This window comes from Oculina patagonica, chromosome 5 (assembly GCF_052425735.1).
Source record: "Oculina patagonica isolate OP01 chromosome 5, crgOcupat, whole genome shotgun sequence".
Lineage (NCBI taxonomy): Eukaryota > Metazoa > Cnidaria > Anthozoa > Scleractinia > Oculinidae > Oculina > Oculina patagonica.
This window is the reverse complement of record NC_135762.1, coordinates 17775223-17791355: the sequence shown is the minus strand read 5'-3', so window position 1 is coordinate 17791355 and position 16133 is coordinate 17775223. Positions and strand designations below refer to the sequence as shown.

General features: G+C 40.5%; 1 protein-coding gene across 1 annotated transcript in view; it reads right to left on the bottom strand.

The window, feature by feature from the left end:
- Positions 1–16133, bottom strand: part of LOC144655039 (uncharacterized) — a 127074-nt gene that overhangs the window by 38225 nt on the left and 72716 nt on the right. The window contains 19 exon segments of the mRNA XM_078515258.1: positions 1121–1243; positions 1349–1471; positions 1974–2096; positions 2512–2634; positions 3247–3396; positions 6890–7012; positions 8149–8298; positions 8376–8525; positions 9221–9343; positions 9704–9853; positions 10872–11021; positions 11208–11357; positions 11458–11607; positions 11889–12038; positions 12659–12781; positions 13648–13770; positions 13972–14121; positions 15525–15674; positions 15992–16114. Coding sequence (XP_078371384.1) covers positions 1121–1243; positions 1349–1471; positions 1974–2096; positions 2512–2634; positions 3247–3396; positions 6890–7012; positions 8149–8298; positions 8376–8525; positions 9221–9343; positions 9704–9853; positions 10872–11021; positions 11208–11357; positions 11458–11607; positions 11889–12038; positions 12659–12781; positions 13648–13770; positions 13972–14121; positions 15525–15674; positions 15992–16114 — 2607 coding nt within the window.

Sequence of the window (16133 nt, the reverse complement as noted above, 5' to 3'; positions counted from 1 at the left end):
TAGTCGTGACACTGTTTTTTCTGCAGTCTCACATATTCTTGGGTGCCGCTGTGAATGATTCTTTCGGAATCACGTACCTACACGCAACTCCTTACAGTACCCGTTGACACGTCAGGATCCTTTAGTGTTGGTGCAGTGGCATCGGGTGAGCAGATGGATTCAGCAGATCTCAGCCTCGTCCACATCTGGGGGGTGCTTCAGTGGGGACGGATTGTTGCCTGTATCTTCTTTTTCACTTCTGGGACCTGGGTGAACTTCGGTCATTGTTTTAGGTGGCTCGTCAGATGGGTTAGACATGCTTGTCTTTGTATTCTTTCACAGCTGTTGGGAACCCTTTTAGTACAAATTAGTATAGGTTTTACTTCGGAACAGATTGGAGTCATGTGAATCAGTCAGGTTCTTTGTCATGGCAATGTCAAGATCATACTCTCGTTTGAGCTTCGAAGGCCAATAACAAAATCAAAGGGGTCTATGAGCCACTCGTGAATGCGTTACCTTATTTGAATAATGTTTACAACTCTTAAATGCTTCTAACATTCAGTTTAGAGGGAATGGGAAGATGATTAAAAGGTCAGCTGTCGTTTAATTTTGGGCCATTTCTTCCGTGTTCAGTTGAAAATTGAGCTTGAAACACAATTTGTCAGTTAATATTTCCAGACATTTGTAAATGTTGTTTGAAGGAGAAGTTCACTCCAGAATGGCCATTTATTTTCTTTACGTCAATAAAAATGTTATACAAAGATATGTTATTCACCAAAATTTCAGCCTCCAACGTGCGCTATAACCCCACGAAATCTTTGCCAAAACTCCACAACTTTCTGGAGTGAACTTCTCCTTTAAAACTTTTGGTCGTTTGTCAGCTATCACTACATGGAATGATATTCAGGTTGTCTGGTTGAAAAATGATCCCCGTAAAACTTTTTAATAATTTGTCAGTTGTCAAAATAATGTTTGGCCGTCTGTCAGTTGTTGGTTTATCCATAAATGGATAGACGAAGTTTGCTTTCGAGATCTGATTATTTCTTTTGTTCTTTTTATTCAGTTCGATAAAAATGAATGTTAGCCATGACTCGTTACATAACGCTGAAGTAGAGACTGAATCTATTCACTCTTAGCTTACCCTCGCAAGTGACACCATCCCCAGAGTAGCCAATCAAACAAGTGCAATTGAAGGATCCATCAGTATTAGTACAAAACGCATCTACATGGCAGTTATCCAGGTCATATTTACATTCATCAGTATCTAAAGGAATACGACCAAGGTGAGATACATTGCATTTTCACTCCTGTATGTTCATACAAAGTATTATGTATGAAAACAAGCAAACCAGCATACTGAGAGCCTTACCGACACACTTATAGCCAGTGCCATGGTAACCACGATGGCAACGACAAGTGAATGATCCTTTTGTGTTGGTACACGTAGCATGTTCATGGCAGGTATGAATTCCCAGACTACATTCTTCCACATCTATCAAGGTAATAACAAAACTAAACATGGTGGTATTCTATTTTATAGATTAGCCATCTCAGCGCAATTTTGGTTGATTTAGTTTAAGTGTTCTAATTGAAGGCTTTTTTATTCTTTTTTGTTTCCACGGCTGATAAACAGTGAGCAATCGGTTTAACCGAGTTCGTGTCAGTTGAAAGGTGATCACCAGAGACCAGAAACAGTTGCTTCCAAGAGAAAATTTAAAGATAAACATCTCACAACTCTCTGGGGGAAAACAAACATCTTTTCTCACTTCATCTCATCTTACAGCCTTCTTATCCCTCATTATTAGATGCTCTAAACCTTTCACTTATCACAAGCTAAAGCCGATATTGGTTATTTCTGAAAAGCAGTGTCTTCAGTTTGTCAGTTTCGCTTATGTAAGAAAAGACCCGGCCTGACAAAATAAGCATCATGACCAAAACCGGAGATAGTTTGTTGGCTCACAGCAGTTACTTTGGTTTTAATACGTTCCCCTTACCTGTGCAGTTGACTCCATCGCCGGTATAACCCACTTGGCACGTGCAGTAAAAGGAACCGTTTGTATTGGTGCAGATACCATCAGCATGACAATTATGTATACCGTCTGTGCATTCATCGATATCTGAAAAATAGTAAAGCGAATTTCAAACAGGCGAAGGGTGATGAATCCTCGCACAAACTTTAGTACTAAACCCTCTCCTTTACGCATTGTGATAAACTGTGTCGACTGACTAATACTCCATCAGGAAGAAAGAGCCCGTGAAGCAACATATAACCTGTAATCTTGCTCCGAGAACTATGATATTCTTCCGTGGACGTTGTTATTGGAATAAGTGGTACAAACCACCCTCTTTTGTAAAGCATTAAGAAAATACAAAGGAAAGCAGGAACAAAGATTGTCAATTATTGAAACCGAACAAACCATTGGATTTAAAATGAAACGTATTTGTGATTCAAAATGTGTTATAAAAATTCTTTAGTGGCTGGTTTGAATAGATGACATGCGAGATTATTTCGTTTTCATGCGAGAAACGTACCTTCACACACAACACCATCTCCAGAATAGCCGCTGTTGCAGGCGCACTGAAAAGATCCTTTGGTGTTGTTACAATGCGCATTCACATCACAGTTATCAGTATCAGTTTTACACTCGTCAATGTCTAATAAGAAAAAAAAAAGGCAAGAAAAACATTATGACGCATTCGTCATTGTGCTCGGGCTTCATATTGATGGTGACACACCTCAGGTAATAGAAGTCTGAAAGAACAACTGCTATTTCTGTTTGGTCATATGTTACGATTTTGTTTTCAAGTTGAGGAACGAAATAACGAGCCTATTTGTGGCTGCAAAATTTACTGACCCACGACAATGCCTATAGCAGGTTAATTCGCTCCCACTTATTCAGCGGTAAAATAAGAGCAAGGGAAAGCGATAAAGCGCCCGCTTACCTCCGCAAAGTCCCTCACATAAGACTCGAAGTTTGCAGAGGCTAGTTTTGGCTGGGCATAAGCCCAAGCATAAGCATAGGCACATAGAAGAAGAACGAACAAGCCCATTCTCTTATGGTGTCTTCACTAGAAATAACGGCAACATAAACATAAGCGTAAGCACAAGAAGAACGAACATTTTTTTCTTGTGCTTGTGCTTATACCACGGTAATATTCCTGGTGGGGACAGCAAAAGCAAAAATAAGCGTATTCGTTTTTCTTATGCACTTATGCCCAGTGGCAACCGACCTTAAAACTCGCATTCTTATTTTGTACTTGACTTACCTAAACACGTGACTCCATCGCCAGAATATCCCACGTGACACGTGCAGTAAAACGATCCCTTAGTGTTGGAACAGTTTGCATCGAAATGACAGTTGTGTGCGTAATGTGTATAATTAGCCGAGAGGGTTTGTGGAGAGCATTCGTTGATGTCTAAAAAATAAAAAGAGGGCCATTCTTAGTATTATATACATGAGAGCTGGTATCAATTGCACTAGAAACGTTCAAGTAGAACACAGTAGGAAATCTAACCATCATGAACCTATTTTGAATATATTACAATAACGTCCAAGCTGACAAGACTTTTGAATATAAAGTGCATGATCAATGTCTTCCATGTGACGTAATAACTTGCCCTCTTTTGAAGAACCCCACTCAATGGCACTGTTGCCTTGACGTGGCTGAGTGGCTTGTGCGTCCCAATGACTCCAAGAGCTATGCCGGAGGGGGTGTTTACACCCCTGGTAGGGCCTCCCAAGCCGGAAAGGTCAAGGAGTAGGGTCCAGACTAAAGTCAGTCCCCTGGCCCTCCAGGTATGGGGGTTGGGCTTGAGGTTAACAACCTCATCTCGTAAAAACTCCTTGTTACGGAAACAGCAACGAAGATAACCAACAACCTGCACACAGACCTTCCAAGGTCTCGAAACCGTATGACTGCCAGTGGTGAAAGCCAAAAGGAAACTACTGGCATGAAGTTGGAAGTGCTGAGTGCAAAAACCAAGACCAGGCTTGGTTTTTGGAACGTACGTACTATTTACGAAACCGGAAAACTTGCTCAGGTCACAGCAGAAATGAGAAGGTGTAGATTACATGTGTTGGGTGTTAATGAAAGTAGATGGACGGGGATAGGGAGAATGAAGACAGTGTCGGGTGAAACGGTCCTGTACTCTGGGCGAGACGATAGACAACATCGTGAGGGTGTGGCGATTATCCTGAAGAAAGGAGCAGAAAGATCGCTCATGGAATGGAAGCCTATTGATAGTCGCATCATAAAGGCCAGGCTGAAAGGGAGACACAACAACATAACCCTGATTCAATGTTACGCTCCGACCAACGATAGTGAAGACGATCTGAAGGACAATTTCTATCTCAGGCTCCAGGCAGAAATTGAGCAAGTACCAATGCAAGATCTTATCATCATCATGGGAGACCTGAATGCCAAAGTTGGTGCTGATAACTCAGGCAGTGATAGGGTGATGGGAAGGCATGGATGTGGCACCATCAATGAAAATGGAGAAAGGTTTGTCGAGTTTTGCACAACAAATGACCTGGTGATAGGAGGCACCCTTTTCCCGCACCGGGAAATCCATAAAATCACGTGGTGTTCCCCAAATGGCAGGGATAGAAATCAAATTGATCATCTGCTGATCAATAGAAAATGACGGAGATCCCTTCGGGATGTCAAGGTGAGGAGAGGGGCTGACGTTGGTAGCGACCACCATCTTGCGACAGCCTGCCTCAAACTGAAGTTAAAGGTGCGGGCGCCCGCCAGGGCGCAGCCGTTTCGTGTGGGACGATTGACACCGAATGTGTCCTTTTCTGGGGCGCAGGTTGGGCTCTGGGATGGACGAAGGAGATTTTGTGTGGGGTGACAGGACTGGAGACATTGTGACTGCTCGCGGCAGCAGGCATGTTTGGGCTCGGCAGCGGCCGAGGATGGATGTCCCTGCACCTGGGCATGAACGACGGAGATTGAAGGAGTCATGGGTTCATCCCAACGGCTCGAGAGGCATCAGAGATGTCCGGGCAGCGATAAGGAAGTAAGGGTCGAGCAGAGCAGATAACGGAGGTACATGGGAACCTTGCATCCAGGCAGGGAAGCAGCCGCACGCAACGAACAAGGAACAGTGTATAAGATTACCAAGATCATCGGGCACCAAACCAACATACTTACGGCCGTTGTTGACATCAGGCGAGAGCAAGAAATGCGCTGGATGGAGCACTTTAAAGAGGTTTTGAACAGGCCACCACCAACTGTGGTACCAAATATCCAGGAAGCGGCAATCGACCTTGATGTAAACACTGATGTTCCAACTAGGAGGGAAGTCATCCAAGCCATAAATTCCTTGAAAAGCGGAAAAGCTCCTGGCAATGACAACTTAAATGCTGAACTGTTCAAAGCAGACCCTGAGCTTGCTGCAACCATCCTAACCCCCTTATTTACAAAGATCTGGGAACAGGAAGAAACACCATCGGATTGGAGTACAGGAGTAATAATTAAGATACCAAAGATGCTAAGTGACTGCAACAACTGGCGTGGAGTTACCCTTTTGTCTGTGCCAAGTAAAATCTTCTGCAAAGTCGTTATCCAGCGTATCACCAAAGCTGTTGATGATGTCCTGCGAAATGAACAAGCTGGATTTCGCAAGGGGCGCAGATGTGCGGATCAAATTTTTACCCTAAGGAATATACTTGAGCAATGTTCTGAATGGAACAGGCAGCTGTATGTGAATTTCATCGATTATGAGAAAGCGTTTGACAGCATTCACAGGGACAGTCTTTGGCAAATATTGAGAGCGTATGGCATTCCTCAACGCATTGTTAATATCATCAAATGCTTCTATTCGAACTTCACATGCTGTGTTGGTCAGGGGGATTTAAGCTTCGAAATCAAAACCGGTGTACGCCAGGGATGTGTCATGTCATCCGTGCTATTCAACATTGCTATCGACTGGGTCCTTCGTCGCACTATGGAAGATCAGCGTAAAGGCATACGATGGACTCCTTTCTTTACACTCGTGGACCTTGACTTTGCGGACGATGTAGCCTTGTTGTCACACACTCGTCAGCACATTCAAGAAAAGACCGACCGGCTCAGCATGTACAGCGCCCAGGTTGGCCTGAAGATAAGCTTGAAGAAGACCGAAGCTATGTGTGTGAATGTCTCCTCCCCGTCAAAGATCAGGGTAGCAGGGCAGGATATTTCAAGTTCACATACCTTGGAAGTATGCTTTGCCAGGACGGCGGTACTGGTGTGGACATACAAAACAGGCTAAGCAAAGCAAGGGGCGCCTTTATGAGCTTACGACCAGTGTGGAGATCGGCAAGTTATAGCACAAAGACAAAGCTTCGGATCTACCAGAGCTGTGTGTTGTCAACCCTTCTTTACGGCTGCGAATGCTGGCGAATGACTGAACATGACCTGTCGAAACTAGCGTCCTTCCACACAACTAGCCTCAGGAAGATCCTGAGAATTTTCTGGCCACAGAAAATCTCCAACGACCAGCTCCTGAAGCAAACCAAGCAGGAGGATATTCGCACGATTGTTACCAGGAGAAGATGGAGATGGATTGGACATGTGCTTCGAAAGGATAACAACAACATAGGTAAGACTGCAATGCGCTGGACACCTGAAGGCAAACGCAGAAGAGGGCGCCCAAAAACAACATGGCGCAGAACGGTAGAAACAGAGTTAAGGGAGCTTAATTACAGCTGGAGCACCATTGAAAAACTGGCTAGAGATAGGCAGGGTTGGAGAAACTTCGTTGCTGCCCGATGTGCCACACAGGCATGATGGGCAGTAAGTAAGTAAGTTTTGAAGAACCAACCAAAACTTTGGACATGTTTTCAGGTACTAAGCTAAGAGCATATTGTGATGACCTCTTTGATTATTTTAAAGCTAATATTAAGAGATAAATGTCTCTTACCTTCACAAATCACTCCATCTCCAGAGTATCCCGTATGACACGTGCAGTAGAATGATCCTTTAGTGTTGGTGCAGTTGGCGTCAGCATGACAGTTGTCTGTATTTGTACCACATTCATCGATATCTAGAAAAAGATACGTATAGTAAATAATAAAGATGGTAAATTTTAAGCTCGGTTATAAATAATAAAGATAAGATGTTCTACATGACACGAGCATGGGACAAAGAAAAAATTCTGAGTCCCCGACGGGAATCGAACCCATGGCCTCCCAGATACCGGTTGGGCGCTCTAACCAACTGAGCTACGAGAGACTCGTTGTGAGCTGGGCCATTTTACTAGGTTGATATGTGACACGCGTCCTGCATACTGCTAGGATCAGCAGTGTCGAATTCATCAAGTTTTGTAGTAAATAATAAAGATGGTAAATTTTAAGCTCGGTAATAAATAATAAAGATAAGATGTTCTACATGACACGAGCATGGGACAAATAAAAATTCTGAGTCCCCGACGGGAATCGAACCCATGGCCTCCCAGATACCGGTTGGGCGCTCTAACCAACTGAGCTACGAGAGACTCGTTGTGAGCTGGGCCATTTTACTAGGTTGATATGTGACACGCGTCCTGCATACTGCTAGGATCAGCAGTGTCGAATTCATCAAGTTTTGTAGTAAATTACAAAATTATTATTATTTATTACCGAGCTTAAAATTTACCATCTTTATTATTTACTACAAAACTTGATGAATTCGACACTGCTGATCCTAGAAACCTAAAATGGCCTAGCTCACAACGAGTCTCTCGTAGCTCAGTTGGTTAGAGCGCCCAACCGGTATCTGGGAGGCCATGGGTTCGATTCCCGTCGGGGACTCAGAATTTTTTCTTTGTCCCATGCTCGTGTCATGTAGAACATCTTATCTTTAAGAAACGTATATTTGGAAAATCCACCATCATCATCATCATTGTCATCATCATCATCATCATCATCATCATCATCATCGTCATAGACAACAACAACAACAACAACAAAGCAACAACAACGAAACAATTGTACTTAACTCATCGCGCTTAATACGGACAACGGACACTTTTCTCGCCCAAGTATTAACATTCTCATAGAAAGTTAACCTCTCCAATACATCATCTTTTGTCAATTATCTATTTAACATCATCAGTGCAAGTCTCCCAGGCGATAACACAAGTCTTTAAGCACCGATACATGTAAACACAAAACAGCTGTCACATCGTCTAATTTAGCTTACCGGTACACAAGACTCCATCACCACTATATCCTACTAGACATGTGCAATAAAATGAGCCTTTTGTGTTGGTGCAGTTAGAATCATCATGGCAGTTATGAGCCAAATATTTGTAGGCATCACTAATTTCATGAGGTTCACATTCGTTCACGTCTGTAGGGAAAAAATCAGCATTAATGAAAGCCAAATTTAATATTCTTCTTGTAAGAATAATCTACAAAATGGCTTACCAACACAGTTAACTCCATTTCCAGAATACCCATTGAGACACATGCAGTAAAATGAGCCCTTAGTGTTGGTGCAGTTGGAGTCGTCATGACAGTTATGTGCATAATGCGTATGATTGACAGACAACGCATCCGGTGCACATTCGTTGATATCTAAAAGACCGAGAGAGAATCGAGGAAGAATTATAATCCCACGAAATAGATTAGTTTACATTTAGTTCAGGAGGACGATCCGACTGCTCCTATGTTCAAAATTATCAGTTAGGAAACGTCACTTTCGTTCACATACCGCTATAGCCGGCTCAGTCGTGAACTAATTGTTTCATAAGGAAGTTCTATTGTTTTTGTTGAAGTAAATGAAATGGCGTCCCGTGCACATTTTTTTAACAGAATGAGTTTGTCGCGACGTTTTTGTGGACAGGATTCTGATTAAGCCGAAAAAAGAATAAATTATTTCCAAATAAAGCGGTAACAGTCTGGAAGAAGCAAAAGAGAAGGTTGAATAGGATAGAAATGAAGATTGATGTAAAAGCTACAAGGATCGAAGGAAAAGGACTGTGCAAAAGCAGAGATTTTCCATGCAGAAGCGGGAGGATGTTAAACCGTTTTATTGTCTCATGTTTATAAGGGTGTAGACGTCGAAAAGTTTAGACCTTGGTAAAAACAGTCTCGACCACAATAAAGATTTCGCCCCAAAAATTTATATGGACACCAGTTGCAGCATTGGGGTTTCCCGAGACGAGCTCCTTTTATTGGCAAGAAAATTATAAGACAACTTATCGCCTCCACTTTGTAAAATACGTAGTTACATATTCCACTTTATCAGAATATTTGCATTGCTTTCGCACCTACACACGTGACTCCATCTCCAGAGTATCCCGTATCACACGTGCAGAAGAATGATCCTTTGGTGTTGGTGCAGTTGGAATCAACGTGACAGTTATCTGTGTCCGTCTGGCACTCTTCAATATCTTGGCAAAACGAGAAAAATAAGCAGAACGAACAATTATTTTATAAGATGTGTGATGTTTTTTGAAATATGCATCTCAATCGTCAGCAACATAGGAACTGAAGATACCATTAATGGTCTCATATGCACAATAGATGATGTATGCATAAGTGTTGTAAAACATATTCAGAGCGAAGCCTTGTAGCAATTCTGTATATACATGTTTATCTGATTCTAATACATCAGATTGGTTTTGATCTACTTAGTAGGCAGATATTGATCAGATCAGGATTTAAGGTCAGGTTAAATTAAAGAAAGCAGTTAAAGTTGTTATAGTAGTGTTTGTTTAGAACTTTGGATTTGTATTTCAACTAATACTTACCAAGGCACGTGACCCCATTTCCAGAATAGCCATTAAGACATGTGCAATAAAATGAGCCCTTGGTGTTGGTGCAGTTGGCATCATCATGGCAGTAGTGAGAAAGGTGTTTGTATTCATCGGAGATTTCATCTGGGTAACATTCGTTTACATCTGATAAAATGAACAAATTGAGAACGAATCAGCTCCTTATACTAATTAATCACAGTGGCTATGAGCCACCGAACTCAGAAAATAAATTATGAAACAAAAAGGAAACTTTTACAAAGATTTGCCAAACAAATGATTGTGACTTTCCGCGTTGCGTTATCCACTCAATATCGAGGCTCAAAACGTTGAGTTTTACTTATCACCTGAACGGAGCGACTTTTAGTAATCTTGGAACAATCTTGGTGTTTTGCACTGGAAATTATCTTAGACAGTTGATTACTTGTGTTCTGAGATGAGATTTGTCCATGTAATGCGTGACGTCTCAATGTCTCTTCGAATTGTTCGGTCGTCTGAGCCCACACATCCGTTGAGCTTGGAAAAGAATAGCACCATAAGGAAGAGTTGCAGTATGGGAAATTAATTTTCAAGAGAAACAAATATATAGCCTTTGTTTACTTCAGGAAAAGTCCACCACGTAGATCCGTTTCTACTAGTTTTCGACCAGCACCGGACACAGTCAGTATGCACTACCTATGCCATCCAATTTTCATATCTTGCTTTAAATGCATGTCCTGCCCGCTTCACAAGAATGAAATTATTCAATTAAAATGTTTAGTCAGGAATCGTTCAGCTTGAAGGATGGAATTCGGGAGTTTTGAAATTGGTCCTATCATCAAAAACTCGGAACTTTTCCGAGTCTAAAACGGAAAGGTAATAGGGCTCTCGGTTGCTTAGCTTCGGCTTTGTTTTCTTGTCCCATTGTAGGAGCACTTTTAGTGATGCTACACCTTGAGAATTATTTCTCTCAAATTCAAACTTAATACTTTTTTCTTTCCAAATTAAACAAATTCTTCAAATTATTTTTTTAAAAAAAAAAAACAAATTCACGTGGAAATGAACGAATAATTTTCAGAAAGACAAAGGAACAATTCTCTTGAGAGCGTCACGTGATCTACAATGGGCAATTTACATACGTAGCTAAAGAGGTCTATTTGTAGATAAGCTATTCGGATTCCTTCACCTTGACAGATTACTCCATCTCCAGAATATCCCGTGTGGCATGTACAGAAGAATGACCCCTCGGTGTTGGTGCAGTTGGCGTCAATATGACAGTTGTGAGCGTAGTGACTGTGTATTGAGGCTAGGTCGTCCGATCGGCATTCGTTGATATCTGCGATGGGATTAAAGTAGTTCTTTAACACATCCAAAAACCGATCAGGAAATTCTAAAACTGCGATATTTTTGTAAATAAGCCACTTAGTGAATTCTTTTACCAGTTACTCCATAAAAGAAATCAAAGGTGAAATTCTCTTTTAAAATAGAACTGGGACGTTTTTTAACATCGTACATCACTTACCGACGCATGTGATGCCATCTCCAGAAAACCCAGTCTTGCATGTGCAATAAAACGAGCCTTTAGTATTTGTACAGTTAGCATCAGCGTGGCAGTTGTGAGCAAGATGAATATATTCATCAGAAATGCTACCAGGAGAGCATTCATCTATGTCTGAAAATCGGCCAGGAGATAAAAATAAATGCTTAGAGAAACTGGCAGACAAGGTAAGTAAAATAAAAAAAAATCAATGAAATCCAACAAAGTATCGCACCTTCACATGTAACTCCATCTCCTGAGTATCCTACTAAACAGCCACAATAGTACGATCCTTTGGTGTTGGTGCAATTCGCATCGTCGTGACAAATATGAGCCAGGTGTTGATATTCAGATGACAAACCAGAGGGGAAACACTCGTTAATATCTGGATGAAAAATCAGACGAAAACAATGAATTATGGCGTCGGTCAAGTAACAATACTTTACTTCAGGCCTACTGTATCGCGTCCCAAACGTAGATAGATTAAAATATTTGATCAGATCACTGAAAGATACAATATAATATCGGTGACATCTGATGTAATGCTCTCTCTCGCCCTTCTTCAAGAGTCGTTTAAAGTGTTTCATTCAACATCAACGAGGAAAAGAGGCCTTAACATTTATGGAAATTTCTATGTATCATTTAATAATGCTTCCATGCGCATACCTTCACAGATGACGCCATCTCCTGAGTATCCCGTATGACACATGCAATAAAATGAGCCTTTAGTGTTGGAACAGTTAGCATCAGCGTGGCAGTTGTGAGCAAGATGAAGATACTCATCAGAAATGCTACCTGGAGAGCATTCGTCTATATCTGAAAATCAAGTGTGAAGAGAGTGTATTAAATATTCTACAAACAAGCAATATAATAATGATAAATTTTGATGTTATCAGAGGAAGGCTGGTTTATAATTGATTGTTAGACCTGATAGTGACACACCACATAGTCAATATGCAACTTGAGGTAGATAAAGGTAGTTGATAATTAACCTCGAGTTAATAATTGATGGAATTTTTTGAATGTTATCACCTTTTTAATCTCATGGGGGAAGGCTTTGTATAAGTCCTATTAAGGTTTGTTCAAATCTAATCGGTTCAGTAAAATCGTATAACATGGCCAAACAAAGCAGGGAGTTGATGTTTATCAACTGGATATTCCCCTGACAAACTCCAAGACAAAAATATGATTTCAGAAGTGACCTACCTTATTTGAATAATGCCTCTATGTGCAGAAAGCACTGCATATTTTACATACGTTAATGTTAACCTCCAGTGATATATATTACAGAAGTTTAATATATTTGTAGCTATAGATTGTTGTAGCTTAGCCAAGTGTAATTATGCTACCTCCGATTACGACTGGTGTCAATTACGCTAATATTCCAAAGAACAGTTTTCTCAATAAAATTATAAAGCAAAGGTTACCACACATACCGACACAGCTTACTCCATTTCCTGAGTAACCAGTCAAACAAGTGCAGTAGAAAGAACCCTTCGTGTTAGAGCAGTTGGAATCAGCATGACAATTATGAGTCCCAACAGCACATTCGTTAATATCTAAAACACAAACAAAACCTGCTGTTAAAAAACCCAGTTTGTACACAGTAAGGGACCGGCTTTCTTGAAATGAAACACTGTTGTATTGCACAGTGCAGCTACCTTCACCCGCTGACAAATGTAAGAAATACAACATAAAAAGAACTCCAACAAACATATTGCGACGTTAAGATATAAGCATATGTAAGTACTGATAACACGGAAAGCAAAACGTATAAATAATGATGAGCTAAATTTACATGGAAGGCCAACCAAAAGGTGGCACAAAAATGGCATTAACGCTGCAAAAATGGCATTAACGCTGCATTGTTTTAATCCTTGTTTCCCGTTTTGTACTTATTAGCAATCTTCTTGTAATTTTTGTTAGTTGATTAACACTCGTCTGTCACCTTTTGGTTGGCCCTCTTGTTTAGCCCATTATTATTATCTGTACGTTTGATCATGGTCTTATAATAGTTTCAACGAGCTCAACCTTTCCAGCACATTTCTCTCCAAGATATCGGAATCTTGTTGAGAAATAGAGACAATGAAGATTTTTGTAAACATGTTTTAGATTACCATCAACATTAGGTGACTTGGAAATGTGTGTATTACCTTAGAGCAGTCCAGATAAAAAAACGAATTCAGTGATAGTTTATTGCCAAATAAATATTCCACACCAATGTTTCACCAGCAAATGAAATCTGTTTATTATATTTAATTAGCGCAAGTATATTTTCTTGACGTTTAGGTTTGGGAAATTTAATATTTCCGCGCCTTATAAATAAATACCAAAAGTTTAAGGAGTATGCTCCGTGAAAGCTTTTTTTTCAAGTTCAATTTACAGTTTTTTCGTACAATCATTTAAAAGTAAGACGTGTAACTACCTGAACAAAGTACTCCATCTCCTGAATATCCCACATGGCAAGTGCAGTAAAACGAGCCTTTGGTGTTGGTGCAGTTAGCATCGGCATGACAGTTGTCAGTTTGTGTGTGGCATTCTTCAATATCTGCAATAAATAGTGTTATCAAGGGGGAAACTAAGAAAGGCAGTTTGCAACATAAACAGTTACAAAAACATCATTAGAATGGTTAGTAGATTAACTGTTACATAACATTAAATCAACGCATTTGTTAATCGTTATTTAATGGTTATGGATCAGGAGTTAGTACGTTAATGGTTATTAGTATTCCTTCTTAACTTTACCTACCAATACAGGAAACACCATCCCCTGAATATCCTGTATGACACGTGCAATAGAAAGAACCCTTGGTGTTGGTGCAGTTGGCGTCGTCATGGCAATTGTGTGCTAGATGTGCATATTGGGATGATATTTGTCCCGGGTAACATTCATTTATATCTGAAACAGCAATGAACACCTTATTTTGACGATTTTTCTCAACCCAATAGTTTAGAAAATAAACTGTCTTTGCAGGTTACTTTGTTATGAAGTTTTCCGAAGAACTTGTTAATTGATAAAAAGACAATGAAAAACGACATTGAGCGAATTTGAGATGTAAAATATTTCAATATGCTACTGTCTTTATTGACGCATTGGTTCAAGGGGCTCGGGTTTAAGCCCTGACTGGGGTCCTTGTATTGTGACCTCGGAAAAGATACTTTAATCTATAACAGTGCTCACGGCCGAACGAAATGCTATGGGGTGACTTGCCATGGCCTACTATACGGGAGAAGAAATCTCCTGAGTCAGGTGCCAGCACCAAATAGGACTGATTCAGACTTTTTAGCGGAGCTCCAGCGCGCGCTGCGCGCCAGCGGAGCAGCAATGGTAAGGAAATGTGAGGTAAACCCATGAAGTCGAAAAAAATTGGCTATCGAGTACGCCCGCCCGCCTGTGCAGACAGACTCTCGGGGAGGGGAAGGGGAGTCACAAGGCAACCCGAGCGGGGAGGGTGGGGGAGAGAATGTCATCTTATAATCCCCCAACGAACTTTATGGTTAACGTCGGCTTGCAACTTTGATATTGGACATCCATGTTATGGTCAATTGACAGCTGTCAAAACAAGGTATTCGCTGACCAGTATCACATGACCATATCGCGGGCTCAGGTGTACCGCTGACCGAGTTATTGTTTTCATTGTATCGCGGGCTCAAATTTAATTTTTTGTTTAGGGTTATGGCTTATGATAGGATTTTGTAAATATGATACGATTTATTTTTTGATTTGCACACGTTTAATAACTTTATTTTCACAAAATTTTGAGAACCAGTTTGGAGCTCCGCTTTTAGGCTTGGCTAAATCTATATATTTAACTTTACTACACTTATTAAAAAGGGCAACCAATCACTTACAGCCTCTCAATTGAAAACCAAAAGGTGATAAGCTTCTTTGAAAACGCATTAATAACGCCTCAGGAATCAGATTATTATTCAGTATGTTAATTATTACAGTATTTTTACAGTACAAAATAATAGTTTCAACGAAACATAATGTTATACTCCTTATACTAACCATGTTAATGCTATTATTCTTCAAGTACGTACCAAAAAGCAATATCAAGGCAAGCCAACTTTTGGTGAGTAACTTTTAGGATTTTAGCTTTTTTGTTTTTCACGTACGTTAACAACACGAAGGACATGTTGCAGAGACATGTCACAGCATACATGTACACATACAGGAAAATGTAGCGGGGACATGTTGCAGCGACATCTGCAACGTTACTTCGTGTGCCAGCACCCAAAACTAAACTCACTACAAGGAAAATTAATGCTACAAGTGTGTCAATAAATGTTATCCGTTACCGATGCAAATAACTCCATTTCCAGAGTATCCATGGTGACACGTGCAGTAAAAGGACCCTTTTGTGTTCGTACAGTTGGCATCATCATGACAGTTGTGGGAATAGTGACTGTGTTCACTCGCCAGGGATTCCGTTTCGCATTCAGTGATATCTACGTTGTAAATGAACAAACAGACGATTCACGATGTAAAATAGCTGCCCCTCGAATAATAAGCCTCGTTTTGGTAAAAAAAAAGAAAAAAAAAACATTGAAAGGAGTTTCTAATATCATACTCCTTCGTCAATAATCACCTTCGGGTAATCACTTACTTTTAAAGAAACTTGTAAAGTAACCTCCCACAAGAAAAAAATAGCTAATGCATTATATTTTGCACTTTACAATGCCATAGTTAGTAGAGGGAGAACTATGACAATGCTAACCAATTTGTAACGTTTCAAACCAAAAAACCGCCAAGCATATATACTTACCAACACACGTGACTCCATCTCCAGAGTATCCCGTATGACACGTGCAGTAGAATGATCCTTTGGTGTTGGTGCAGTTGGCGTCAACATGGCAGTTGTGTGTACCAGATGTACACTCATCGATATCTAAAATCAATTGTTGTCA